Source organism: Staurois parvus, unplaced genomic scaffold (assembly GCF_062004578.1).
Source record: "Staurois parvus isolate SC_StPar_1 unplaced genomic scaffold, SC_StPar_1.0 ptg000860l, whole genome shotgun sequence".
Classification (NCBI taxonomy): Eukaryota; Metazoa; Chordata; class Amphibia; order Anura; family Ranidae; genus Staurois; species Staurois parvus.
The window spans coordinates 2,967,443-2,994,567 of record NW_028318656.1 but is presented as its reverse complement, the minus strand read 5'-3'; the positions used below and the strand labels follow the sequence as shown (position 1 = coordinate 2,994,567).

The following is a 27,125-nucleotide window of genomic DNA, read 5'->3' as shown; positions in this document are numbered from 1 at the left end:
TGGGCCAGGGAATTTTCTGTGGTATAACATGAAAGACACATTCTTCGACACCTTTATAAATGGTCATGATTCTTGTTCATCCCTGGACACCATGCTGGAGATACTCCATATTCAGAGAGCCCTGCATGTGCAGATAGCTATCAGCAAATAGAATAATAGAATACATAGAGTAATGGTAGACATTGACTGTTTCTTATATATATATTGTGTTTCAACCCTAGGATATAATACAACTATGATGGGTATAACCAATTTACATTCGTGGATAGAACAAGCTTCTCAAGTAAGTGTTTCTGTTGTGTCCTGAACCTGAATAAAGGATTACAGACACCTAACAAGGAAAGATGAACTGGATCACAATGGAACCTGCTGGGCAATTGGCATGCATGCCTGCAAAAAGGGACAGAGAAGTTTTCTAAAGGTTCACTGATTGTTACCCATGGATTGTAGCTGGTAGAGAAGACCAGGCATGAAGCCTTGGATCTACAATGATGGTGCTAATACAAATTATAGGCACTGGAGGGTGCTTGGGTGTAAGTTCCTGATCCCACTGCCTCTAGGGCAAAGGGTCTGCAAAGTGCTTCACTTACAGCTTTGAGGAGAGAATTTTTTCTGTTCTAAGGTTTCAATTTCTTACATAGCTGGTGGCCTTTCATACAGAGAAAGGGGATGAGAAAATATGCAAAATTGTGCAAGATGTTCTTGTTTTAACCACTTGCCCTCCTGAGGATTTACCCCCCTTAATGACCAGGCCTCTTTTTGCTACTCAGCGCTGCACTAATTCAACTGATAATTGCGCGGTCATGCAATGCTGCACCCAAATGAAATTTACGTCCTTTTTTTCACACAAATAGAGCTTTCTTTTGGTGTAATTTGATCACCTGTGCACTTTTTATTTTTCACGCTATAAACAAAAAAAGGCCAAAAATTTTGAAGAAAAACAATATTTTTTACTTTCGGCTATAAAAAATATATAGTAAACTCAAAGTTGGTTATAAATTTAGGCCAAAATGTATTCTGCTCCATGTTTTTGGTAAAGAAAATCCCAATAAGTGTATATTGATTGCTTTGTGTGGAAGTTATAGTGTCTACAAACTATGGTATAGATACTGCAATTTACGCCTTTTTTTTGCTATACAGCGCTGCACTAGTTTAACGGACAATTGCGCGGTCATGCAATACGATACATAAATGAAATTTACATCCTTTTTTTCCCACAAATTGAGCTTTCTTTCGGTGGTATTTGATCGCCTGTGTGGTTTTTATTTTTTGCGCTATAAAAAAACAGGCTGACAATTTTGAGGGAAAAAAACTATTTTGGACTTTTTGCTATAAAACATGTCCAGTAAAAAAAAAATTTAAAAATCAAATTTAGTCATAAATTTCTGCCAAAATGCATTCTGCGACATGTCTTTGCTAAAAAAATCCCAATACGTGTAAATTAATTGGTTTACATGAAAGTTTTAGCATTTACAAATGGCGGGAAAGATATTGGGATTTTTAGTTTTTTTTATACTAATAATGGCGGCGATCAGCGACTTATGGCGGCGATCAGAGACTTATGGCAGCGATCAGCGACTTATGGCGGGACTGCAGGACTGTGGCGGATATTCTGACATTGGGGGGTACTGACTTGGGGTCACTGACATCCCCAGTGACACCAATACAGTGATCAGTGCAAAAAAAAAAACACTGACACTGTACTTATGGCACTGGGGAGGAAGGGGTTAACTTTATTATTCAGGGAAGGGTTAACTGTGTGAGGGGAGTGTTTTACTAGGGGGCGGGGGGTGTACTGCAGGGAACACCGCTGATCGGGAGAGAGAAACTCTTCTGTCCCGATCAGCGTGTCCTGGAGCTGTCAGGGAACTGACAGAAAGCACAGCTACTGCAACTGTGCTCTCTGTCAGCGATTGCCTCCGATCGCCGGGACATAGCCGGTAACGACCGGCTGTGACCCGGCAACTGACATCCGCGGCTGTGATCGGCGGGACAGATAGGGCGGTGGTGCGCCTCGTGCACGCCCCCTACCTGTTTACAAAACACACGTTTTAAAACGTGCTTTTGCCCAGCCGTGCCGCCCTGCCGTCGTATTTATACAGTGGCTGGGCGGCATGTGGTTAACCTGTGTTGTAGTGTTGTCATTGTCTGCGCCCAAGTACGGACCCAGAGTGAGCTCTCACTAGTTGCTCCCAGGGCAGGCTGAGGCTGCCACTATACCCTGATACAGCATTTAACCACTCGCCCTCCAGAGGATTTACCCCCCTACCTGACCAGGCCACTCTTTGCGATACGGCGCTGCGTTACTTTAACTGACAATTGCGCAGTCATGCAATACTGCACCCAAATGAAATTTACACCCTTTTTCCCCCCACAAATTGAGCTTTCTTTCGGTGGTATTGGATTGCCTGTGCGTTTTTTATTTTTTGCTCTATAAGCCAAAAAAAATGACAAATTTAAGAAAAAAACTATATTTTTGACTTTTTGCTATAAAACATTTCCAGTAAAAAAATTAAAAAAAAATCAAATTTCCTCATAAATTTTGGCCAAAATGTATTCTGCTCTATGTCTTTGCTAAAAAAAAATCCCAATACATGTAAATTAATTGGTTTACGTGAAAGTTATAGCTTCTACAAATGGCGGTATATATACTGAAATGTGTTTTTTTACTAGTAATGGCAGCTATCAGCGACTTATAGCGGGACTGCGATGGGTATTCTGCCACTGGGGGGAAGCTGACTTGGTGTCACTGACATCCCCAGTGACACCAATACAGTGATCAGTGCTAATAAAAAGCATTGGCACTGTACTAATGGAACTGGGCAGGAAGGGGTTAACATCTGAGGGCACTCAAAGGGTTAACTGTGTGCTGTTTTACTATGTGTGCTGTGTGTGTTTTACAATGTAAGCATGCTGCTTTGTATTACTCTGCTATGCAGAGCCATACAAAGCAGCGTGCTGGAGCTGACGGGGGAGAGATCTGTATTGTCAGTGATTCTCGGCAGGGAATCACCTGCCAGGACCTGGTGATCGACAGCTGTATTTATATACTGTAGATATTATAGGTACAATAACATCTGTAGCATGGATACATTAAATTGTAAACATTTTATCTCTTGAGTGAGAACGCCCAGTATAGGATATTTGGTTCATGACTATATGCCTTCTATATGGATTTCATGTTGGAATTATTTATGACCCTTTTTTTCCTTACATCTAGAATTTGCTGGATTCTGGAGGCATTGAGGTCATCCATTCTCTCTGGAGTTACACCACCAGCTCCTCTGTCGGGTTTCTGCCAAGTGACATTACATTGATTTTATACATCTTGGGGAACATCACACAAAATGCAGAGATATGCGGTCTCCGGTTTAGCGTGGACACAGTAGAAGTGAGTGTCACAATGAATTACAATAATACATGTTTTTTTTTCTACAAATAACCATTCCTTGAATTGTTCTCATCATCCTTCAAAGCCCTGAACTAACTTGAGAACTAAAATGTAGACATCTAGCAGTACCTACCTACAGTGGCATAGAGTGGGCTGTCAGCACTCGGTGCATGGCAAGTAATTTGGGCCACCCTAACCCATGCACTTTTAGATACCCCCACTCTGATCATGCCCCCAGATACCCCCCACTCTGATCACAACCTCAGATACCCCCCACTCTGATCACACCCCCAGATACCTCCCATTCTGATCACAACCTCAGATACCCCGCACTCTGATCACACCCCCAGATACCCCCCATTCTGATCACAACCTCAGATACCCCCCATTCTGATCACACCCCCCATTCTGATCACAACCTCAGATACCCCCACTCTGATCACAACCTCAGATACCCCCCACTCTGATCACAACCTCAGATACCCCCCACTCTGATTGCATCCCCAGATACCCCCCATTCTGATCACAACCTCAGATACCCCAACTCTGATTGCATCCCCAGATACCCCAACTCTGATTGCATCCCCAGATACCCCCACTCTGATCGCATCCCCAGATACCCCCACTCTGATCACATCCCCAGATACCCCCACTCTGATCATACCCCTCCAATAGCCCCACTCTGATCACATCCCCAGATACCCCCACTCTGATTACAACCTCAGATACCCCCACTCTGATCACAACCTCAGATACCCCCCACTCTCATCACAACCTCAGATACCCCCGTTCTCTGATTGCATCCCCAGATACTCCCCTCTGATCATACCTCACTGATACCCCCACTCTGATCACAACCTCAGATACCATCCACTCTGATCACACCCCCAGATACCCCCCATTCTGATCACAATCTCAGATACCCCCACTCTGATCACACCCCCAGATACCCCCCATTCTGATCACAACCTCAGATACCCCCCATTCTGACCACAACCTCAGATACCCCCCAATATGATCGCATCCCCAGATACCCCCCATTCTGATCACAACCTCAGATACCCCCACTCTGATCACAACCTCAGATACCCCCACTCTGATCACAACCTCAGATAACCCCCACTCTGATCACAACCTCAGATACCCCCCAATATGATCGCATCCCCTGATACCCCCCATTCTGATCAAAACCTCAGATACCCCACATTCTGATCACAACCTCAGATACCCCCACTCTGATCACATCCCCAGATACTCCCCTCTGATCATACCCCACTGATACCCCCACTCTGATCACAACCTCAGATACCCTCCACTCTGCTCACACACCCAGATACCCCCCATTCTGATCACAACCTCAGATACCCCCCAATTTGATCGCATCCCCTGATACCCCCCATTCTGATTACAACCTCAGATACCCCCACTCTGATTGCATTCCCAGATACTCCCCTCTGATCATACCTCACTGATACCCCCACTCTGATCACAACCTCAGATACCCCCCACTCTGATCACACCCCAAGATACCCCCCACTCTGATCGCATCCCCAGATACCCCCCATTCTGATCACAACCTCAGACACCCCCCACTCTCATCGCATCCCCAGATACCCCCACTGTGATCTCATTCCCCAGATACCCCCACTCTGATCATACCCCTCCGATAGCCCCACTCTGATCACATCCCCAGATACCCCCACCCTGATCACATACTCAGATACCTTAAACTCTGATCAACCCTGATTTCAGAATAAGTCTCATTTGTGTAGATCTGGAACAAGTCTTAGCTGTGTAGGTCCAGAACATGTCCTATTTTTGTAGTTTCAGCATATATCTCATTTGTGTAGGTCCAGCACATGTCTCAACTGTGTAATTTCAATATGTCTCATTTGTGTAGATCTGGAACAAGTCTTAGTTGTATAGGTCCAGAACATGTCCTATTTGTGTAGTTTCAACATATGTCTCATTTGTGTAGGTCCAGCACATGTCTCAATTGTGTAATTTCAGAATAAGTCTCATTTGTGTAGATCTGGAACAAGTCTTGGCTGTGTAGGTCCAGAACATGTCTTATTTGTGTAGTTTCAACATATGTCTCATTTGTGTAGGTCCAGCACATCTCAATTGTGTAATTTCAGAATAAGTCTCATGTGTGTTGATCTGGAGCAAGTCTTGGTTGTGTCGGTCCAGAACATGTCCTATTTGTGTAGGTCCAGCATGTATCAATTGTGTAATTAGGAATAAGTCTCATTTGTGTAGATCTGGAACAAGTCTTAGTTGTGTAGGTTCAGAACATGTCCTATTTGTGTAGGTCCAGCACGTCTCAATTCTGTAATTTCAGAATAAGTCTCATTTGTGTAGATCTGGAACAAGTCTTAGTAGTGTAGGTCCAGGACATGTCCTATTTGTGTAGTTTCAGCATATTTCTCATTTGTGTAGGTCCAGCACTTGTCTCAATTGTGTAATTTCAATTGGGTAGATCTGGAACAAGTCTTATTTGTGTATATCCAGCATGTCCTATTTGTGTAGGTTTAGCACGTCTCATTTTATGTTCTTTAGGTCTAGCACATGTCTTATTTTTGTAGGTCTCCTGGCTGACTGAGTCTTCTGCCTGACTTAGACCAACCATAAACAGAACGATTTTCTTTTCTGCAACCATGGGGGGATCCATCCCCACCGGAGGGCTATAATAGCTTCTAGCAATATTTGCTTATAAAATCCACCAGGCTGGTTGTACCCAAGTTGATCAATCAATGAACTTGGGTATATTCAGCCTGCCCATACATGGCTTGAATCTTGGCCAGCTACTGCTGAACTGGCCGAGATTCGAACCATCTATGGCAGGCTTTACACTATATGTTACCTTTTTTAAACTCTCAAAAAAAATAACAAAACACTGGCTGAAGGCCAATGTTTTATTTTGTATATATGGGCACCTAATAAAGAATCAGTTTACAAATGTAGCCTATTCCATGACAGACACGTTTTAAAGATGCATGCTCCTGCTCCAGTGTATGAAAAATGTAAGAATTACTGATAACACCAACCTATGGAAGGAGAAGTCACATTGCAAGCCTTTTCGTAGCTTCCAGACATGGCTTTAATAGTCACTAATGGTGAAAATATTCTTCTATTTACAGAAAGTACTTGTGATTGTTGACCAACTGAACAGTGTGCTTTCCTCCGAGCCTGCAGCCAGTTTGGAGAATTCTGTTGGTCCACAGTTACTGAAATGTCTCGAGAGTCTCTTTTCACTGATGTCAGTCACCCATCAATCTATCACTTTATTCTTCAAACATTTTGACTTCCACTGCTTGGTGTCATCTTGTGAAGATTTAGAAGAAAATGTGGATATTCAGTTAGGAACTAGCAGCCTGATGTCTTTTCCAGATAATGACATTGAGTTTCCTCCTGAGTGTTATGTAAATGTTTTGTCCATGACTTACAAACCACCCAACAAAATCTTTAACAGCCAGTATAATAAAGATGGAGAGACCTTCAACTCCTTCTTTTTGGCCAGTGCCATACAGACACATGTCATGATCCTAAATAACAGAAGTTATCATACAGCCAACATCAATATGACCTTCGCATGTGGTAATTACTCTTGTGACCAGACTGCCGTATGTGTGTTCTGGGATTTCCACCTAGGTAAATGGTCATCAAATGGTTGTGTTACGCAAGCCACCAATGGATCTACCACTTGCTTCTGTACCCATCTGACGTCCTTCTCCGTTTTAATGTCAAGCTCGGTGACAGTAGGAACCTTGGATTCTGTTATTTTGGATTACATCACAAGGGTCGGACTTTCATTGTCCATAATCGCTCTCATTTTCTGTATATCGATACAGATTATTCTCCTGAGACAAACCCATAACCGCATGGCATCACACAGATACTGGACCATTCTTCACATGTCTGTGTTCTTGTTGATAAGTAACATCTCATTCTTAGCTTCCGGTTTTATTCACCCAGTGATTCAAAAAAAATTGTGTGATGCCTTCACCTTTTGCACCCATCTTTCCTTAATGGGTTTCTTCTGCTGGACCTTGGTCCAGGGTGTCTTTTTGGTCAGTCGTTTAGTGTTTGTCTTCCACCATGTCACTATGAGAGAATTTATAGCCCTCTCAGTTTTGTTGGGTTACATCTGCCCTCTGGTTATAGCTGTGTCTACTTTCTTGTGGTACTTTCCAGGTAATTACAGAAGTGAAGATGTTTGCTGGTTAAAGGGTCCAACTGGTGCTTCCTTGGCCTTCACCATCCCAACCATAGTTATTATGGTTGCTAATTTTTTGGTACTCATTATTGTGATCTATAAACTTCTGAGACCTCCCATCTCCGAGGGGAAGGATGAGGATGAAGAGGTGGTAAAGAAGCTGGCAAAAGCGGTGGTCTTTTATACTCCTCAGTATGGGTTGACTTGGGCTGTCGGGGTCCCTCTGCTGATGAACAAAGATGTTATTTGGCTACACTATTTGTTTGACATCCTCAATCCTTTACAGGTATGTGACTTTCAAAATGTATTTCCTTAGCACCACCCTTCTATATATTTTTGTAAAGAATGTGATACTATACCACGGGTGTCAAACTGGCGGCCCTCCAGCTGTTGCGAAACTGCCTTTGGGAGACATGCTTGTAATCTTGCAATGCCTCATGGGACTTGTAGTTTGGCAACAGCTGGAGGGCCACCAGTTTGACACCCGTGCTGTAAACAGAGAAGAAATAAGTTTATATATACTGTGTATTACCTTTCCTTTTTTTACTAGACACAGACAGAAATAAAACATGGTACAAACGTTTCATTAGCTCCGTCTAGAAAGGCTGTCTATAGTGCACCTCAGAACCAGGGGCGGACTGACCATTTGGAAACTCGGGCACTGCCCGAGGGCCCGGGGTCAGTAGGGGGCCCCATAAGATGCCCCTGGTACCTTTTTCATAGGTTTTTTTGAGTTTGGGCAATGACACAAGGACCCCATGATCCCCTATTGCCCGGGGGCCCCATGAGTTATCAGTCCGCCCCTGCTCAGAACCATGACCTCTTCCTCTTAACCCTGGCACAGTGGTTGTGGGGGTATGTGGGCAGGGGGCTTTGATGGAATCTGGTATCCCCTTTCAACAAGGGGCTACATCCAGATAATACCCCCTATGCAAATGAGTAAGGGGTACATAATATCCCTACTCATTTACAAAAAAAGTGAAAAGTAAACAAAAACACAGTTTTGACAAGTCCTTTAATAATAGTGAACTATGTGTAAAAAACCTTCTGTGTGCTGCTCCCCCCACAGCCCCCCTAATGCTTACCTAAGCTGCATCTCAATCCAGTGAAGTGAACAAGAGCCTGGACTGTCCTGGGACTCCCTCTCTTAATTGGCTGAGACAACAGTGGGAGCCATTGTCATTTACAGCCAGTGAACCAATGAGGAGAGAGTGGGGGGTAGGGCTGATCAGCTCTATTATTATTTATTTATCTCAGGCACTTGTATAGTGCCATCAATTTACACAGTGCTTTACATATATATTGTACATTCACATCAGTCCCTAACCCTCAAGGGGCGTACAATCTAAGGTCCCTAGCCCTCAAGGGGCGTACAATCTAAGGTCCCTAACCCTCAAGGGGCGTACAATCTAAGATCCCTAACCCTCAAGGGGCGTACAATCTAAGGTCCCTAACCCTCAAGGGGCGTACAATCTAAGGTCCCTAAGTCACATTCATATACTAGGGACAATGTAGACAGGAGCCAATTAACCTACCAGCATGTCTTTGGAGTGTGGGAGGAAACCCACACAGGCACAGGGAGAACATGCAAACTCCAGGCAGAGGATGCTGTGGTTGGGATTTGAACCAATGACCCTATTACTGCAGGTGGAAGTGCTAACCACTATGCTGCCCGGCTCTATGGGGTTTATTTGTTAAAGCTGGAGAGTCCAAAATCAGACTCCCTGCTGCATAGAAACCAATCAGCTTCTAACCTCAGCTTGTTCAATGAAGCTTTGGCAATGAAACCTGGAAGCTGATTGGACTCTCCAGCTTTAGTAAATAAACCCCTATGTGTCTTATGGATGCATAGAGCCGGGCTCAGGAGCGAGCATACACCAGTGCCCCCCATAGCAAGCGGCTTGCTATGGGGGAAACTGGTCAAGGGGGAGGAGCCAGGAGCGCCTTCCGGGGGACCCAAGAAGAAGAAGATCAGGGTGCTCTGTGCAAAACCACTGCAATGAAAATGGTGCATTAAAACTGTACCACAAACACCTATAATAAATTGCAATGTTATTAACTCACCAAAACCGCTCCGCAAACACCTGCCAGTGTGTTTCCAGAGAGTTACCATAGACTTGAATGGGAAGTGTTGAAAGGCTTCAAACTTCTTCGGACTCAACATGAGGCTTCCATTTTGAAGCAAAGCACCGCTAACACTTTGCGTTTTGATAATGTGAACAGCATTGTGTGCTATCCATATTATCATTTACATAGGTGTTTAAGGAGTGTTAAAAAAGCCCCTCAAATGCCTGTTTTCAATGCCAGTGTGAACTAGGCAGGGCCGGGTGTAACCTATCTGATATAATGGCAACACTGTATGTGAGTCTTTTACAGTCTGTCACACAGTGTCACTACCTGGGAAACACTATTATGTATTAGGCTATCATTAGATTGGGTGATTAACCACTTGCCCTCCAGAGGATTTACCCCCCTTAATGACCAGGCCTCTTTTTGCTACTCAGCGCTGCACTAATTCAACTGATAATTGCGCGGTCATGCAATGCTGCACCCAAACGAAATTTACGTCCTTTTTTTCACACAAATAGAGCTTTCTTTCGGTGGTATTTGATCACCTGTGCGCTTTTTATTTTTCACGCTATAAACAAAAAAAGGTCACAAATTTGGAAGAAAAACAATATTTTTTACTTTCAGCTATAAACAATATATAGTAAACTCAAAGTTGGTTATAAATTTAGGCCAAAATGTATTCTGCTCCATGTTTTTGGTAAACAAAATCCCAATAAGTGTATATTGATTGCTTTGTGTGAAAGTTATAGCGTCTACAAACTATGGTATAGATACTGCAATTTACGCCATTTTTCTGCTATACAGCGCTGTGCTAGTTTAATGGACAATTGTGCAGTCATGCAATATGGTACATAAATGAAATTTACATCCTTTTTTTCCCCACAAATTGAGCTTTCTTTCGGTGGTATTTGATCGCCTGTGCGGTTTTTATTTTTTGCGCTATAAAAAAAAGGCTGACAATTTTGAGGAAAAAAAAAATATTTTGGACTTTTTGCTATAAAACATGTCCAGTAAAAAAAAAATGCAAAAATCAAATTTAGTCATAAATTTCTGCCAAAATGCATTCTGCAACATGTCTTTGCTAAAAAAAATCCCAATACGTGTAAATTAATTGGTTTACGTGAAAGTTATAGCGTTTACAAATGGCGGGAAAGATACTGGGATTTTTAGGGTTTTTTTTATACTAATAATGGCGGCGATCAGCGACTTATGGCAGCGATCAGGGACTTATGGCAGCGACCAGCGACTTATGGCGGGACTGTGGCGGACATTCTGACATTGGGGGGTACTGACTTGGGGTCACTGACATCTCCAAAAACACTAATACAGTGATCAGTGCAAAAAAAAAACACTGACACTGTACTAATGGCACTGGGGAGGAAGGGGTTTACTTTATTTTGCAGGGAAGGGTTATAGGAGTGAGGGGAGTGTTTTACTAGGGGGCGGGGGTGGGTATGGGGCGGGACAAGGCTGATCGAGAAAGAGAAACTGTTCTTTCTCGATCAGCTCATCCTCGAGCTGAGAAGGAAGTGACAGACAGCACAGCTACTGCAGCTGTGCTCTCTGTCACTGTTTGCCGCCGATCGCCGGGACATAGCCGCTAAGGAGCGGCTGTGACCCGGCGACTGACATCTGCGGCGGTGATCCACGGGACAAATAGGGCGGCGGCGCGCCTTGCGTGCGCCCCCTATTTGTTTACAAAACACACGTCTTAAAACGTGGTTTTGCCTGCGGGTGCCGCCCTGCCGCCGTATATGTACAGTGGCTGGGCGGCATGCGGTTAAACAGAACCTGTGCCACCTTGTATCAGATGTCCCCATCAGTGTCCCTCTTGACATCAGGAGTGTTCAATAGACTATCATTAAAAATAAATCAAAATTTTAGGTCAAAATTAACACTGGTATATTAATTAAAATGTATTTTTTTTAATTAAAACTAAATTGCGCACTTACATAGAAATCCTTTTTACCAATAGCTGATACACAAGCTGCAATCCAGTCTTCTGGACGGCGGTCACTGTGCGGAGGGCTGGATTGATTCCCACACGTATAATAACACACTGATTGCACTTGCACAGATGTTTTATGTGTATGTCAGCATTTTTCTATGTATTTGTTGCACACCATTTATTTTCTTTGTTATTATGAATTATTTGACCCCTTACAGTTGATGTGATTATTATTTAGCGCTGGGCTATTTTGTTTTAGATTTCTTGCAAGTTTTGTATAAAAAAAATTTGCGATTCACTTTTAGTGAATCACACGATCCGAGCACGGAATTTTTCCGTTTCAGGTTTTGAACATAAAATGTTTTGGCTTTACACATACTTTAAGAATCAGTCCCCACAAAGCTGAATTTTTTTTATTATAGTAGGCCATGAAATATAACCGAATTGCTAAGAAAAACAAGCATGTGCACAAGTTGTGCTATTATTGAAGCTGAACTCTGGAAAACAAAAAAAAAACATTTTCCCTTGCAGTGGGGCTACGCTCACATGTCAAGGGTTATTTGCTCATTTTTGTCTGGGGAGGAGATGAAGGGACGTACTGTAGACTTACCTGATCCTTTGATCCTCCCCGCACAAAAATGGACCCCTGTGCTCTAGCAGTCGGAGTGGTGTCAAGAAATAATATTTCACTGCACTTAACACACAGACTTCCATGTTGGACAGGGTTGCTCACTTAAATTAAAAAAATTAAAAATTCTGTAATGATACAACATGTCAGACTGCTTTACCATCTTAATCCTTTCCTCTTATAGGGAATCTTTTTATTGTGTTTCGGGTGTTTCCTGGATAAAAAGGTTAGTATCTTGATTTTGGAAAAACAAGCAAAACATTTGCTAATATACAGTGTGTGTGTGTGTATATATATATATATATATATATATCAGGGGCGGACTGACCATTTGGAAACTCGAGCACTGCCCAAGGGCCCGGGGTCAGTAAGGGGCCCCATGAGATGCCCCTGGTACCTTTTTCATAGGCTTTTTTGAGTTTGTGCAAGGACACAGGGGCCCCATGATCCCCTATTGCCTCGGGGACCCCATGAGTTGTCATATATACATATATCTTATACAGTGCTCAGCATAAATGAGTACACCCCTTTTGAAAAGTAAGATTTTAATCAATATCTCAATGACACACAAGAACAATTTCCAAACTTTTGGCAAAACTGAGTTTTATAGAACATTTGTTTAGCTCATTACATGAAAGGTTAATAATATAACTTGGATTACAAAATCTTCAGTTTTACTCAAATGAGTTGATGCAAAAATGAATCCGCCCCACAACAAGAACTCCTCCATCTAGTATTTTGTATGACCTCCATGATTTGTAAGGACAGCACCAAGTCTTCTAGGAATGGAATGAACAAGTTGGCGACATATTGCAACATCCATCTTTTTCCATTCTTCAATAACGACCTCTTTTAGAGCCTGGATGCTGGATGGAGAGTGATGCTCAACTTGTCTCTTCAGAATTCCCCATAGTGGTTCGGTTGGGTTCAGATCAGGAGACATACTTGGCCACTGAATCCCTTTCACCCTGTTTTCCAGAAATGCAACAGTGGCCTTAGATGTGTGTTTTGGATCAATGTAATGTTGGAAAAGTGCACAACGACCAAGGGCACAGAGTGATGGTAGCATTTTTTCTTCCAATATAGAGCAGTACATCTGTGAATTCATGATACCATCAATGAAATGCAGCTTCCTGACACCAGCAGCACTCATGCAGCTCCACAGAAGGACACTGCCACCACGTTTCACTGTAGGCGCCATGCATTTTTCTTTGTACTCCTCACCTTTTTGTGACACCAAACACTTTTGAAGCCATCAGTTCCAAAAATATTTATCTTGGTCTCAAAGTACAGAGTCCCAGTAGTCTTCATTTTCAGCATGGGCCCTGGCAAATTCTAGGTGGGTTTTTTTGTGCATAGGCTTTAGGAGAGGCTTCCTTCGTGGACAACACCCATGTATGCCGTTCCTCTGCAGTATAAGCTGTATTGTGTCACGGGAAACAATCACCCGGTTTGGCTTTCTACTTCTTTAGCTAACTACAGTGAACTTGCATAGTGATTTTCTTCAACCCTTCTCATCAGAAGATGCTCCTGTTGAGGTGGTAACTTCCGTGGATGGCCTTTACGTCTCTGTGAGATGGTTGCAGTTCCATCTTTGTTAAATTTTCGTATCACTTTTGCTCCAGTATTCTGACTGATAAGTAAAGCTTTGCTGATCTTCTTGTAGCCTTCACCTTTCTTGTGTAAAGAAATTATTTTCTATCTCAGTTCCCCCATGTTCCCGCTGAAAAAACTTGTGCTCTAGTATCAGGTATGGCCCTTCCCAACAGCCTGAATTGCTGACAGCAATAGTTCCATATGTTGTATTTTCATTAAAAAAAACAGCATTTGTCCAATTTTGGCTACTTTGAGGTGTATTGGCAGCCCATTCAAGTTCACGTTACCATGAGACAAAGTGTGGGCCCTCTTCCCTCTCTCTCTTCTCTCTTTTCCCTATCTCTTTCTCTCTCCCTCTTTCCTTTCTTTCTCTCTCTTTCCTCACTCTTCTCTCTATCTCTTCCCTCACTCTTCTCCCTCTCTCCCCTCTCTCTTTCTCTCTCTCCCTCTCTCTCTTCTCTTTCTCTCTCTCTCCTTCTCTCTCTTCTCTCTCTCTCTCTCTCCTTCTGTATCTCTCTTTCTCTCCCTTTCTCTTCTCTCTCTCCCTCTCTCCTCTCTTTCTCTGTCTTCCTCGCTCTTCTCTCTCCCCCTCTTCTACTTCTCTCTCTTCTTTCTTTTTCTCTCCCCCTCTCTCTTCTCTCTCTCTTTCTCTACCCCTCTCTTCCCTTGCTCTTCTCTCTCTCTTCTCTCTCTCTCCCTCCTCTCTCTCTCCCTCCTCTCTCTCTCTTCTCTTTCTTTCTCTCTTACTCTCCCTCTCCTCTCTCTCTCTCTGTCTGTCTCTCTCTCTCCCTCTCTCTTTCTCTTTCTCTCTCCCTCTTCCCCCTCTCCCTCCCATCTCTCTCTCTCTTTCTCTCCCTCTCTTTCTCTCCCTCTCTTTCTCTCCCTCTTCCAACTCTCTCTCCCCTCTCTCTTCCCTCTCTCTCCCCTCTCTCTTCCCTCTCTCTCTCTTCCCTCTTTCTCTCTCTTCCCTCTTTCTCGCTCTTCACTCTCTCTCCTCTCTCTTCCCTCTCTCTTCTCTCTCTCTCTTTCTCCACCCCTCTCTCCTCTTTCTCTCTCTTCCCTTGCTCTTCTCTCTCTCCCTCCTCTCTCTCTCTTCTCTTTCTTTCTCTCCCTCTCTCCCTCTCTCTTCTCTCTCTCTCTCTCTGTCTCCCCCCCCCTCTCTTTCTCTTTCTCTCTCCCTCTTCCCCCTCTCCCTCCCATCTCTCTCTCTCTCTCTTTCTCCCCCTCTCTTTCTCTCCCTCTCTTTCTCTCCCTCTTCCATCTCTCTCTCCCCTCTCTCTTCCCTTTCTCTCTCCCCTCTCTCTTCCCTCTCTCTCTCTTCCCTCTTTCTCTCTCTTCCCTCGCTCTTCACTCTCTCTCCTCTCTCTTCCCTCTCTCTTCTCTCTCTTCCCTCTCTTGCTCTTCTCTCTTTTTATCTCTCTTTCTCTCTCTCCCTCTCTCTCCCTCTCTCTTCCTTCGCTCTTATCTCCCTCTTCCCTCACTCTTATCTCTCTCTCTTCCCTCGCTTTTCTCCCTTCCCTCTCTCTCTTCCCTCGCTTTTCTCTCTCTTCCCTCGCTTTTCTCTCTCTCTTCCCTCGCTCTTCCCTCGCTTTTCTCTCTCTTCCCTCGCTTTTCTCTCTCTCCCCTCGCTCTTCTCTCTCTTCCCCCTCTCTCTTCCCTCGCTTTTCTCTCTCTCTTCCCTCGCTTTTCTCTCTCTCTTCTCTCTCTCTCTCTTCCCTTGCTTTTCTCTTTCTCTCTCTCTCTCTTCCCTCTCTCTCGCTTCCCTTTCTCTTCCCTCTCTCTTCTCTCTCTCTCTTTCCCCTCTCTTCTCTCTCTTTTCCCTCTCTTTTCTGTCTTTCTCAGTCTTTTTCCTCTCTCTTCTCTCTCTCTTTTCTGTCTTTCTCAGTCTTTTTCCTCTCTCTTCTCTCTCTCTTCTCTCTTTCTCAATCTTTTCCCTCTCTCTTCTCTCTCTCTCTCTCTCTTTCTCTTCTTCTCTCTCTCTGGTTCTTTTCCCTCTCTCTTCTCTCTCTCCCCTACTAGCACATATTTCCCTCATTCCTCCAAGCAAATACCACCCCCCGTCCCAAAATCCACATTACACTTCCCAGAAAAAGTGGAGAGGAAAGAGCCAGGAGAAGGTGAGCTGTGTTGTGTTCTCTGGGCTCTCCCTCCTGTCGACCATCTAGTACATGATACACGATCATTGCTAGATTGTATGGGACTGCATACACACACAGACAGTATGACTCCTCCATGAGCTGCTGATCTCCGGGCACCAGGAAATGTGGGTGGGGGTGGTATTCATACTGTGTGTATACCGTCCCATACAATCTATCAGTAATCTTGTATCGTGCTCCATGGACGACAGGAGGGAGAGCCCAGAGAACACAACACAGCTCACCTCCTCCTGGCTCTTTATTCTCCGCCACTTCTCCTCTCCCTGCTCCAGGCTTTCCCTTTGTCCTGGCTTTGAGTGCAGATGGGGGAAGGAGCTCAGCAGAGAGCAGCCACTCAGGAACACTCCATCCGGCCAGGTCTGTCTCTCCCTCCAGCAGCGGAAAGCTGACGGGAGGAAGAGGAGAAACCTCAAACCGGCTTTCAGCTGCTGAAGGGAGAGATACACAGTGCATCCTTCTGCAACTGCTCATCCCCACCACACTGATCCTCCTGCTCTCCGGGCCACCAACAGGTGTACCAGCGGTACCCCTCAAATGGCGGCCCTGCATGGTTCTGTCCGCCACTGCACACATTTCTTCTTCTTCTGGGGGGCAGTGCCACTCCCCTAAAAATTGCTGCCCTATGCAAATGCCTTGTTTGCCTCACGGTAGATACACCCCTGCCCTGTTCGGTTCACAGTCAAACATTCAAACCTAATGTTTGACTGTAAATTTCAAACTCAATGCAAGTCTATGGGACTCGTACTTGTAAATTCCAAGGTTCCCGTTTTGAAGGCTTATATGCAAGTTATTGGCCATGAAATGAGTGTGAGGACTCGGGTATTGCCCTGAGGGATGTGAATCAGTGAAAAAAAGAATTTCAAAAAGTACCGATTTTATAGAGGCAGTAATTTTTCATTGCTTAAAGTAAAAAAAAAAAACAAGCTTAACCTCTTCACGTCGGCCGCACACAAAATGCCTAAACGCCGAGTGGCCGCACATTTGCGTTCTATTAAAAAAGGACATATGTGCTGAGAGCGCGCGCCCTGTGTGCTCCAGGCACACATGCCCGGTACTCACGGAAAAGTCCCGATCTCCTCTTTCGAACTTTCCTGATCATATGACCGCCGTGATGGTGCGTCACGGCGGTCACATGACCCTAAACCCCGCCTCCCGACTTCTGGAACCCTTAAAGGGCCGGGAGGCACCGGCGTGAAGGGGTTAAAGCTCCTTTAAATGTCATGCCTGGGTGTCCCCTTAAACTACCTGCAAAGTTGCACATCTGTACAATATATAGAATCTGCAGCAGCAGAACATCTTTTTTTAACTTACATTTTTATTTAAAAAAAAAAAAGCAGTATGTGGTCCCCCCCCAATCAATACCAGACCCTTTAGGTCTGGTAGAAAGGTTAGGAGGGACCCCACAGTAAAAAAATTATTTAAAAGTGTGCGGGGTTCCCCCTAAAAGCCATACCAGGCTCGTTAGGGGGAAAAAAGGCATGGGGTCCCCCCTAAATTCCTACCAGACCCTTGATCCAAGCACAGGCCTGGCAGGCCAGGAAAGGTGGGGGGGGGGAACGAGCACCCATCCTCCCTGCAGCTTACCAGGCACATGTCCTCACAATTGGGACAGTGTTCCCATGCCAATGGGGACAAGGGCCTCTTCTCCACAACCCTGGCCCAGTGTTTGTGGGGATCTGCGGGAAGGGGGCTCCTTAGCATCAGGGTACCCCTTTAAATAAGGGGAAACCATAATGCCCCCCCCCCACTTGTGAACGAGTAAAGGGTACCTGTACCCTTACCCATTCACTAAAGGGTTAAATTCAGTAAAAAATAAAGATGCCAGACTTTTGAAAAATTCCTTTATTGAGCAAAAGACAAAACAGTTTTTGACAAGTCCTTTATTAGAAAAAAAAAAAGTAAAAAAATAGTTCCATTGTTGCAATCCATCATCAATCATGGCGTCCAACGTTGTCACGACAAAGCTGACTCGCCGAAAAAAAAAAATCTGATGCCCACCAACCCGTCCGCACCCACCATGCACTCATCGCAATCTGACATTTACTGGTAAACTACTGGGGGGAGCTAGCGGTGACATCACCGCTAGCTCTGCCCAATTGTGCTGTGATTGGCCAAAGCATTGCACCTGACCTGTGGTCAGGTGCATTGCTTTAGCCAATCACAATGCACCGTGAGATCGCCCTTACCATTCGTATGTTCGGCCTGAGGGACATAGCTCACCGCTGATCACCATGCTGCATGCATCCGCAACAAGAGTTGGATGACGTCATATGACATCATCCTGGAACGAGAGCGGTCCCGCCCAGCTGTCATTGAACCATTTAATAACTGAATGAATACGTATTAATATAATTGTGTTTGTGATCATGTTGCAGGTGATGCATCTTCTGCGCAAACATTTCCTGAAGAACCTACCTACAACCAGCATGGTAAGTGATGCTGGAATGTGTATCTGTGTATATGTATTAGTGCTGGTTCACACTTTTGCAGCTTCTCATGCGACTTGAATCGTACATAATCGCATGACAAAGGAAATCACATTATTCTCAATGGTGCCCATTCGCATCAATGCAATCCTGTTTGGTTCTATTTTGAAAAAAGGCTCCTGTACTATTTTGGTGCCATTTCAGTGTGATTTGGCTCCACATAATATGCTAAGCACATCCCAAGTCTCACTACACTATCACACTGAAAATCGCATCAAAAGCGCATTGCAGTCATGCAAACGGAGGTAAAAAACAACATTTTAAGCACAAAATCTGCATAAACCAAAATGTGCAATATAAATTCATTTATATTAAAAAAAAAACACTTGACAGCAGGGTACATATGCTGCTAACACTGTGCTGAGAAACAAATGTATCACTTGTGCTATAATACAATTAAAGCCTCATCAGTGCCCAACAGTTCAGCCTATCAGTGCAGCCTTATCAGTGACCATCGTTGTCCATCAGTGCAGCCTCATCAGTGCCCATCAGTGCAGCATATTAGTGCCACTTTATCAGTGCAGCCTTATCAGTGCCCAACAGTTCAGCCTATCAGTGCAGCCTTATCAGTGCCCATCATTGCCCATCAGTGCAGCCTCATCAGTGCCCATCAGTGCAGTCTATCAGTGCCACCTTATCAGTGCAGCCTTATCAGTGCCCAGCAGTGCAGCCTTATAAGTGCCCATTAGTGCAGCCCATCAGTGCAGCCTCATCCGTGGTCATCAGTGCAGCCCCATCAGTGCAGCCTATCAGTGCCACCTTATCAGTGCAACCTCATCAGTAGTCAGCAGTGCAGCCTCATCAGTGTCCAGCAGTTCAACATATCAGTGCAGCCTTATCAGTGCCCATCATTGCCCATCAGTGCAGCCTCATCAGTGCCCATCAGTGCAGCATATTATTGCCACATTATCAGTGCAGCCTTATCAGTGCCCAGCAGTGCAGCCCATCAGTGCAGCCTTGTAAGTGCCCATTAGTGCAGCCTATCTGTGCCACCTGATCAGTGCAGCCTCATCAGCACCCATCAATGCAGCCTCATCAGTGGTCATCAGTGCAGCCTCATCAGTACCCATCAGTGCAGCCCCATCAGTGCAGCCTATCAGTGCCACCTTATCAGTGCCCATCAGTGCAGCCTCATCAGTAGTCATCAGTGCAGCCTCATCAGTGCCCAACAGTTCAACATATCAGAGCCCATTAGTGTAGCCTATCATGAAACATTGTATCCAAAGTCATTGTGAAGAATATATGCTCACCGGCCACTTTACTAGGTCCTAAATGCATTGAGTTTCTGTCATGTGATTGGCTGACTAGCAATTTGTGTTACCAAGAAATTGTACAGGTGTACCTAATAAAGTGGCCGGTGAGGGTGTATCTTTAGCCAGCCATACATGGGTCGAATTCCGAATGATTTTTTGATCGAAAACATCGTTTGTTCGGTAATCCGACGATGCCACCAATGATTTCAAAAATCGGTCATTTTTCACATTTCACATTTTTTATGCCCGATAAACGAAATGGGGAGGTACCACGAAAATCGGCCGGTGCCATTGCCCCACTAACAAAGCGAAAATCGGACAAAAATCGACCCATGTATGGCCAGCCTTTGTATCTGTTGTGCAACTTGCAATCGACTAAATCTACCCAACAACTGTGGCTGTGTCACCAGACAATTATGACTTTACTGCAAATTCAGGTCACAGTTTTACATCTCCTCACTTCTTCATCAAACCCTCTTGATAATCCCAGAAAATGTGAAATTTTTTTTTTAAAAAAAGCTCTGCGTAGTATTATATTATTGATCGATTGAATACCAGCCCGTAATACTCCTTCATCACCTGCCATTTGCCATTTTTCAGCGCTGTGATAGTTTGAATAACATTTACTCTGTCATGCAACACTATACCCAAAAGAGTTTTATATAATTCTGAGACAGATGGAGATTCCTTTTGGTGGTATTTAATACACACTGGATTTTTAATTTTTTGCTAAAAAACAAAAGAAAAAAAAAAACAATCTTACTTAAATTCTGTAAAATAAAAAATGGCAGAAGAGTATTTAAACTCCCCAAATTACCTGTAGTACTACCCCCTTGGGAGCCGCTGAGTTATTATGTCCCTCTAAAGCAGTGGTTCTCAACCTGTGGGTCGCGACCCCTTCACAGGGGTCACCTAAGACCATCGGGAAAACACATATTTCCAATGTGTAAAGAGCAGCTACTGTGTAGAAAGCAGCTACTGTGTTGAAAGCAGCTACTGTGTTGAAAGCAGCTACTGTGTTGAAAGCAGCAGTATTGGAGGTAAAACGACACTTCATGAATTATAATTACTGGGTAAATAATTTTATGGTTGGGGGTCGCCACAACATGAGGAACTGTATTAAAGGGTCGCGGCATTAGGAAGGTTGAGAACCACTGCTCTAAAGATCTGCACAGCCAGGCAACACGCATTTTTCCACACTTGTGCACTCAGAGTCAGTAAACAGTCCTTGAGCTGTACAACAAATAAGTGCAGCGCTAAACAATGAGTGTTGGTACAATCTATCCCCAGTTGGAAATACCAAAAAAATAGCTAAAAGTATAAATTCTCAACAGCAGTGATAGTCTATATAATAAAATCGGTGTGGCATAACAATCAAATTCAATGGCAGTGCTCCCAATGATATGGTAAAAATTACGCACTCACCAGATGCATAATTCAAGTACGCAGTGTATGAACCAATGAAGATCTCTTTTACAGATATAGGTCTGGTCAGATATAGGTCACCCTGAGGGATGATTATTCGTGTTCCAGACCAGACCTATATCTGTGAAAGAGATCTTCATATAGAAATATATTTTGAAAAATATTGAATACGGCCAAAAGTGTAGTATTTCAAATATATGTAAATATATTTGGGAAGAATATTTTTTAAATATATTTCAAATATATTTTTCTTCCATGTGGGTTGGACCTATGGTAGCTGCAAACCTGAACTTCATTGCTAATGGTAAGGTGTCCACAAATTTTGGCCATTGATTGTATCTGAAAATAGTGTCATAGAAGGATAGGGAGGTAAAGAGTAGGCCAATCATGGGGCAGAAAGCTAATCTAAGGAAGTGTATCATCTATACTGCACTAATATCCTGTTTTACCATAATTATTCAATTATCGTATACATTATAAACATGACAGTGGTCATATCTAATGAATACATTGCTTTTGTTTTTCTTCAAGGGAACCACATTAAACACCTATGGATGACTGTATAGCAAGTAGGTAAGAAACAGCCAGGAAAATACCTGTACTACCTATTGATCCAATATAACCATTTGAGCTCCGGAACATTTCGCCCACTTCATGCCCACATGGAAGAAAAATATATTTGAAATATATTTTTAAAATATTCTTCAGATTTTTCTTAAACATATAAAAAAGGCATTTTAACATATATTTTTACATATATTTGTAAATGCATTCCAAAAATGTAGATTTCTATTTTTAAAGACATACAGTATAATTGAAATGAATCTGTAAAATATGTTTTATATATTTTGTAATAAAAACATAAAAAAACATTTCAACATGCAGTATATATATATATATATATATATATATATATATATATAAATATAATAAATATATTTTGAAATATATGGAATATGGCCAAAATTGTAGCATTTCAGATATATGTCAATATATTGGGAAGAATATTTCTGAAATATCTTTCAAATATATTTTTCTTCCATATGGTTGTGACCAGACCATTTTTTGCTATTCGGCTCTGCACCTTAACTGAGAATTGCGCAGTCATGCAACACCGTACCCAAACAAAATGTATACAATTGTTTTCACACAGATTTCTTTTGGTGGTATTTTATCAATACTGGATTTTTTATGTTATTAAATGTTTCAAAAATGTTAATTAAAATATCATTAAAATTCCATTTAATGTAAAACCAATTACAACAAACTTCACAATCACAAGACGCTTGTTTATTGCAATGTACAGATGATACCACATAGTTTGTGGATGCTATAACTTTCATGCAAACCAATCAATATACACTTATTGGGATTTATTTTTTCAAAAACATGTAGCAAAATACATTTTGGCCAAAATGTATTAAGAAATCTAATTTTTTTTTATTTTTTATTGAATATGTTTTATAGCAGAAAGTTAAAAATATTGTGTTTTTTTCAAAATTTTGGGTATTTTCTTTTATATCACATAAATATATGCAGTTAAAGAGAGGTTGTGGAATTTTATAGGTGCACAGCAGTAACTCGAAAATGTTGTTTTCTAAATTTTTCACAATTTTTTGATATCATTAAAAGAATCAGGACCTCCTTCCACCTGCTAGTGAACCCTCTAGTGATATAAAGATTGGCAGCTAGTTCCATATATATTTGGACACAGGCACAATTTTAGTTTGTTTCAGGTATTTACCAAAACATATTCAAGCTATAGTTCTATAATGGATAAGGGCTGAAAGTGCACACTCTCAGGTTTAATTTGAGGGTATATACATCCAAATTGGAGGAAGGGTATAGGAATTACAACTCTTAAGAGTAGCCACCCCCACTTTTTCAAGGGACCAAAAATAACTGGACAAATGAATCAAAAGCTGTTTTATAGCCAGGTGTGGGCTACTTCTTCATTATTATATAGTCATATCATATCATATAATTGAGCAGTGGCAGACTGACCCATGCAGGGCCACCATCTGAGGGGTACCACCGGTACTCCTGTAGGGAGCCTGGACAGCAGGAGGATCGGTGTGGTGGGTGAGGGCATTTGCAGAACAATGCTCGTGAATCTCTCCCTCCAGCAGCTGATAGCCGGTTTGAGGTTTCTCACCCTCTCCCTTCTGCCAGCTTTCTGCTGCTGGAAGGAGAGACAGACCTGGCCAGATGGAAGGGGTGCCCTGGTGTTCCTGAGTGGCCGCTGAGCTCCTTCCCCCACCCGCGCTCAGAGCTGGGACCAGGGGAAAGACTGGAGCAGGGAGAGGAAAAGTGGCAGAGAGGAAAGAGCCAGGAGGAGGTGAGCTGTGTTGTGTTCTCTGGGCTCTCCTTCCTGTTGTCCATCCAGCACATGAGACAAAGACAGATCGTATGGGACTGCACACACACTGTATGATTACCACCCCCTACCCACATTTCCTGCTGCCCGGAGATGAGCAGCTCTTGGAGGAGGTAGTGGGTGGTAATCACATAACATAATCGTAATCGTAAATATACTGTGTGTGCGTGCATTCCCATACGATCTGTCAGTGTCTCATGTGCTGGATGGATGACAAGAGGGAGAGCCCAGAGAGCACAACACAGCTCACCTCCTTCGGGCTTTTTCCTCTCCCTTTTTTTCTAGGAAGTGTAATGTGGATTTTAGGAAGGGGGTGGTATTTGCTAGGAGGAATGTGGGGAATATGTGATAGTAGGGGAGAGAGAGGGGGGGAGAGGAAGAGAGAGAGGGAAGAGAGATAGATAGAGGGAGAGGGGGGAGGAGAGATTGAAGGAAGAGAGGGAGAGGGGGGAGAGGGAAGAGAGAGAGATAGAGGGGGGAGGGAGAGAGGGAAGGAAGAGAGAGAGAGAGGAAGAGGGGGAGAGGGAAGAGAGAGATAGAGGGAGAGAGAGAGAGGCAGATGGGGGGAGAGGGAAGCGAGAGGGAAGGAAGAGAAGAGAGAGGAAAGAGAGAGGGAGAAATAGAGAGGGAAGAGAGGGGGGAGGGGGGAGAGAGGGGAAAGAGAGAGTGAAGGAAGAAAGGAGAGAGAGAGGAAAGAGAGAGGGGAGAGAGGGGGGTGGGGAGAGAGAGGGGTGGAGAGAGAAATGGGAGAGAGAGAGGGGAGGAAGAGAGGAGAGAGAGAGGGAAAGAAGGAGAAAGGGGGAAGAGCGAGGGGAGAGAGATAGAGAGAAGGGGAGGGAGGAGAGAGAGAGGGAAGGAAGAGAGGGAAGGGAGAGAGGGAGAGAGAGGGGGGAGAGAGAGGGGAGAGAGAGGGAAGAGAGGGGGAGAGAGAGGGAAGAGAGGGGGAGAGAGGGGGGAGAGAGATAGGGAGGGAGAGGGGAGAGAGAGAGAAGAGATTGGGGGAGAGGGAAGAGAGAGAGGAGAGAAAGAGACAGAGAAAAAAGAGAAAGAGGGAGAGGGGAGAGAGAGAAGAGAGAGAAAGAGGGAGGGGAGAGAAAGAGGGAGAAGGGAGAGAGGGGGAAGAGAGATGGAAGGAAGAGAGGAGAGACAGCGGAAGGAGAGAGGGGGAAGAGAGAAAGAGGGAGATAGAGAGAGAGAAGAGAGAAGGAAGGAAGAGAGAGAGGGGAGAGAGAGAGAGAAGAGAGAAGGAAGGAAGAGAGAGAGGGGGGAGAGAGAGAGAAGAGAGAGAGGAAAGAGAGGGGGAGAGGGAAGAGAGAGGGAGAAAGGAGAGGGGGAAGAGAGAGGGAGAGGGGGAGAGAGAGAGAGGAAGAAAGAGATAGGAGAGAGGGAAGAGAGAGAGAGGAGAGAGTGAAGAGAGAGTGAAAATCATATATACACACACACACTCATTGAATTCTCGCTCCCTTAGTTGGGATTGGGAACCTAAATACACCACTGTGCATAACCCAAGTGCGCTTGAGGTCAGGAACTGATGTCCGGACATTCTCCTTCAGAGTTTTCTGGTAGAGCGCAGAATTCATGGATCCATCAATTATGGCAAATTTTCCAGGTCCTGAAGCCCCAGACCATCACACTACCACCGCCGTGTGACTGCTGGGATGACATTCTTTTTATGACATGCTGTGTTAGTTTTATGCTGGATGCAAGGGGACGCACACCTTCCAAAGTTTTACTTTTGTCTCATCAGTCCACAGAATATTTTCCCAAAAGTCTTGGATATAATCAAGATGTTTATTGGCAAATGTGGCACGAGCCTTTGTGCTCTTTTTGGTCAGAAGTGGCTTTGGCTTGGGAACTCTCCCATGGAGGCCATTTTTGCCCAGTCTCTTTCTTATTATTGAATCATGAACACTGACCTTATCTGAGGCAAGTGAGGCCAGCAGTTCTTTGGATAATGTTGAGGGTTTTTTATGACCTCCTGGATAAGTCGTCGTCGTGTTCTTGGAGTCATTTTGGTGGGCCGGCCACTCCTGGGAAGGTTCAAATCACCACTGTTCCAAGTTTTCTCCATTTGTGGATAATGGCTCTCACCTTGGTTCTCTGGAGTCTCAAAGCCTATGTAATCCCTTTCCAGACTAATACATGTCAATTATTTTGTTTCTAATCTGTTCATAAATTTCTTTAGATTGCAGTATGTGTTGCTTTTTGCGCTTCACTTTGTCAGACAGGCTTTCTTTAGTGATTTCTTGATTCATCAGGTCTGGCAGTAATCAGGCCTGGGTGTGGCAAGTGAAATTTAACTAATCTTTCCAAAAAATGTGGTTAATCACAGTTCATTCATGATTTAGCAGTGGGTGGAGGGGGGGTGCAATTACTTTTTCACATATGACCCAGCAGGTTTGGACAGGTTTTTTTTTCCCTTAATAAATGAAATCATCATTTAAAAATTGCATTTTGTAATTACTTGGGTTATCTTTGTGTAATATTAAATTGTTTTGATGATCTGAATCATTTCAGTGTGACAAATATGCAACAAAAAAAGGGGGGGCAAATACATTTTTACAGCACTGTAGATATTTTAAAAAATCAGTTCAAAAAACCTAAAATCCCAAAAAAATCCAAACTATTATAGCTACTTTTTAAATCTGTATTTAAACTACACTTTTTAAATTCTAATTTTAATAACATATTTTGTTACTTTCTGCAGGTGACTGGGCTGAGCGGAACAGTTTGAGATCATTATATAACAAAGTATAGAAGTTAATATCTGAGGCAACTTTGCATACTAACCCTGCTGCTCGCACTTGTTAGAAGCAGAATTCTGAGTGTATCCCGTCAACGATAAAATGTTGCACTCCAGCTACTGAAGATTGAAGATTTATGCTGTTTATGCTTTTTTGGTTGTTTTCATATTCTACCTACACTCACCGGCCACTTTATTAGGTCCACCTGTTCAATTACTTGGTCACACAAAGTGTTAATCAGCCAATCACATGGCAGCAACTCAATGCATTTATTCATGTAGATGTGGTGAAGACCACTTGTAGTTCAGACTGAGGATCAGAATGGGGAAGAAAGGGGATTTAGGCGATTTTGATAGTGGCATGGTTGTTGGTGCCAGACGGACTGGTCTTAGTATTTCAAAAACTGCTGATCTACTGGGATTTTCATGCACGACCATCTCTAGGGTTTACAGAGAATGATCCAAAAAATATCCAGCGAGTGACAGTTGTGTGGAGGAAAATGCCTTGTTGATGTCAGAGGTCAGAGGAGAATGGGCAGACTGGTTGCTGCGACATTCAGATGGTAGGATCAGAATCTGGCATAAACAACGTGGAAGCATGGATCCATTCTGCCTTCCCACATGGAAGAAAAATATATTTGAAATATATTTTAAAAATATTCTTCCCAAATATATTGACATGTATACTGAATATGACCAAAAATACAAAAATTTTGGCCATATTCAGTATATTCTAAAATTATATTTCAATAAATATATATATGTGTGTGTGTGTGTGTGTGTGTGTGTGTGTGTATATGTATGTAGATAGATAGATAGATAGATAGATAGATAGA

General features: G+C 43.4%; 1 protein-coding gene across 1 annotated transcript; it reads left to right on the top strand.

Moving 5' to 3' along the window:
* The first annotated feature begins 274 nt into the window (after positions 1–274).
* Positions 275–26,280, top strand: LOC149443318 (adhesion G protein-coupled receptor F3-like). Its single transcript, XM_089655701.1, has 6 exons — positions 275–283; positions 3,221–3,391; positions 6,532–7,893; positions 12,438–12,530; positions 18,381–18,434; positions 26,254–26,280. The coding sequence occupies exons 3-6, from the start codon at positions 6,649–6,651 to the stop codon at positions 26,278–26,280; spliced, it is 1,419 nt and encodes a 472-aa protein (XP_089511827.1). The 5' UTR covers positions 275–283; positions 3,221–3,391; positions 6,532–6,648.
* Positions 26,281–27,125: the final 845 nt, after the last annotated feature.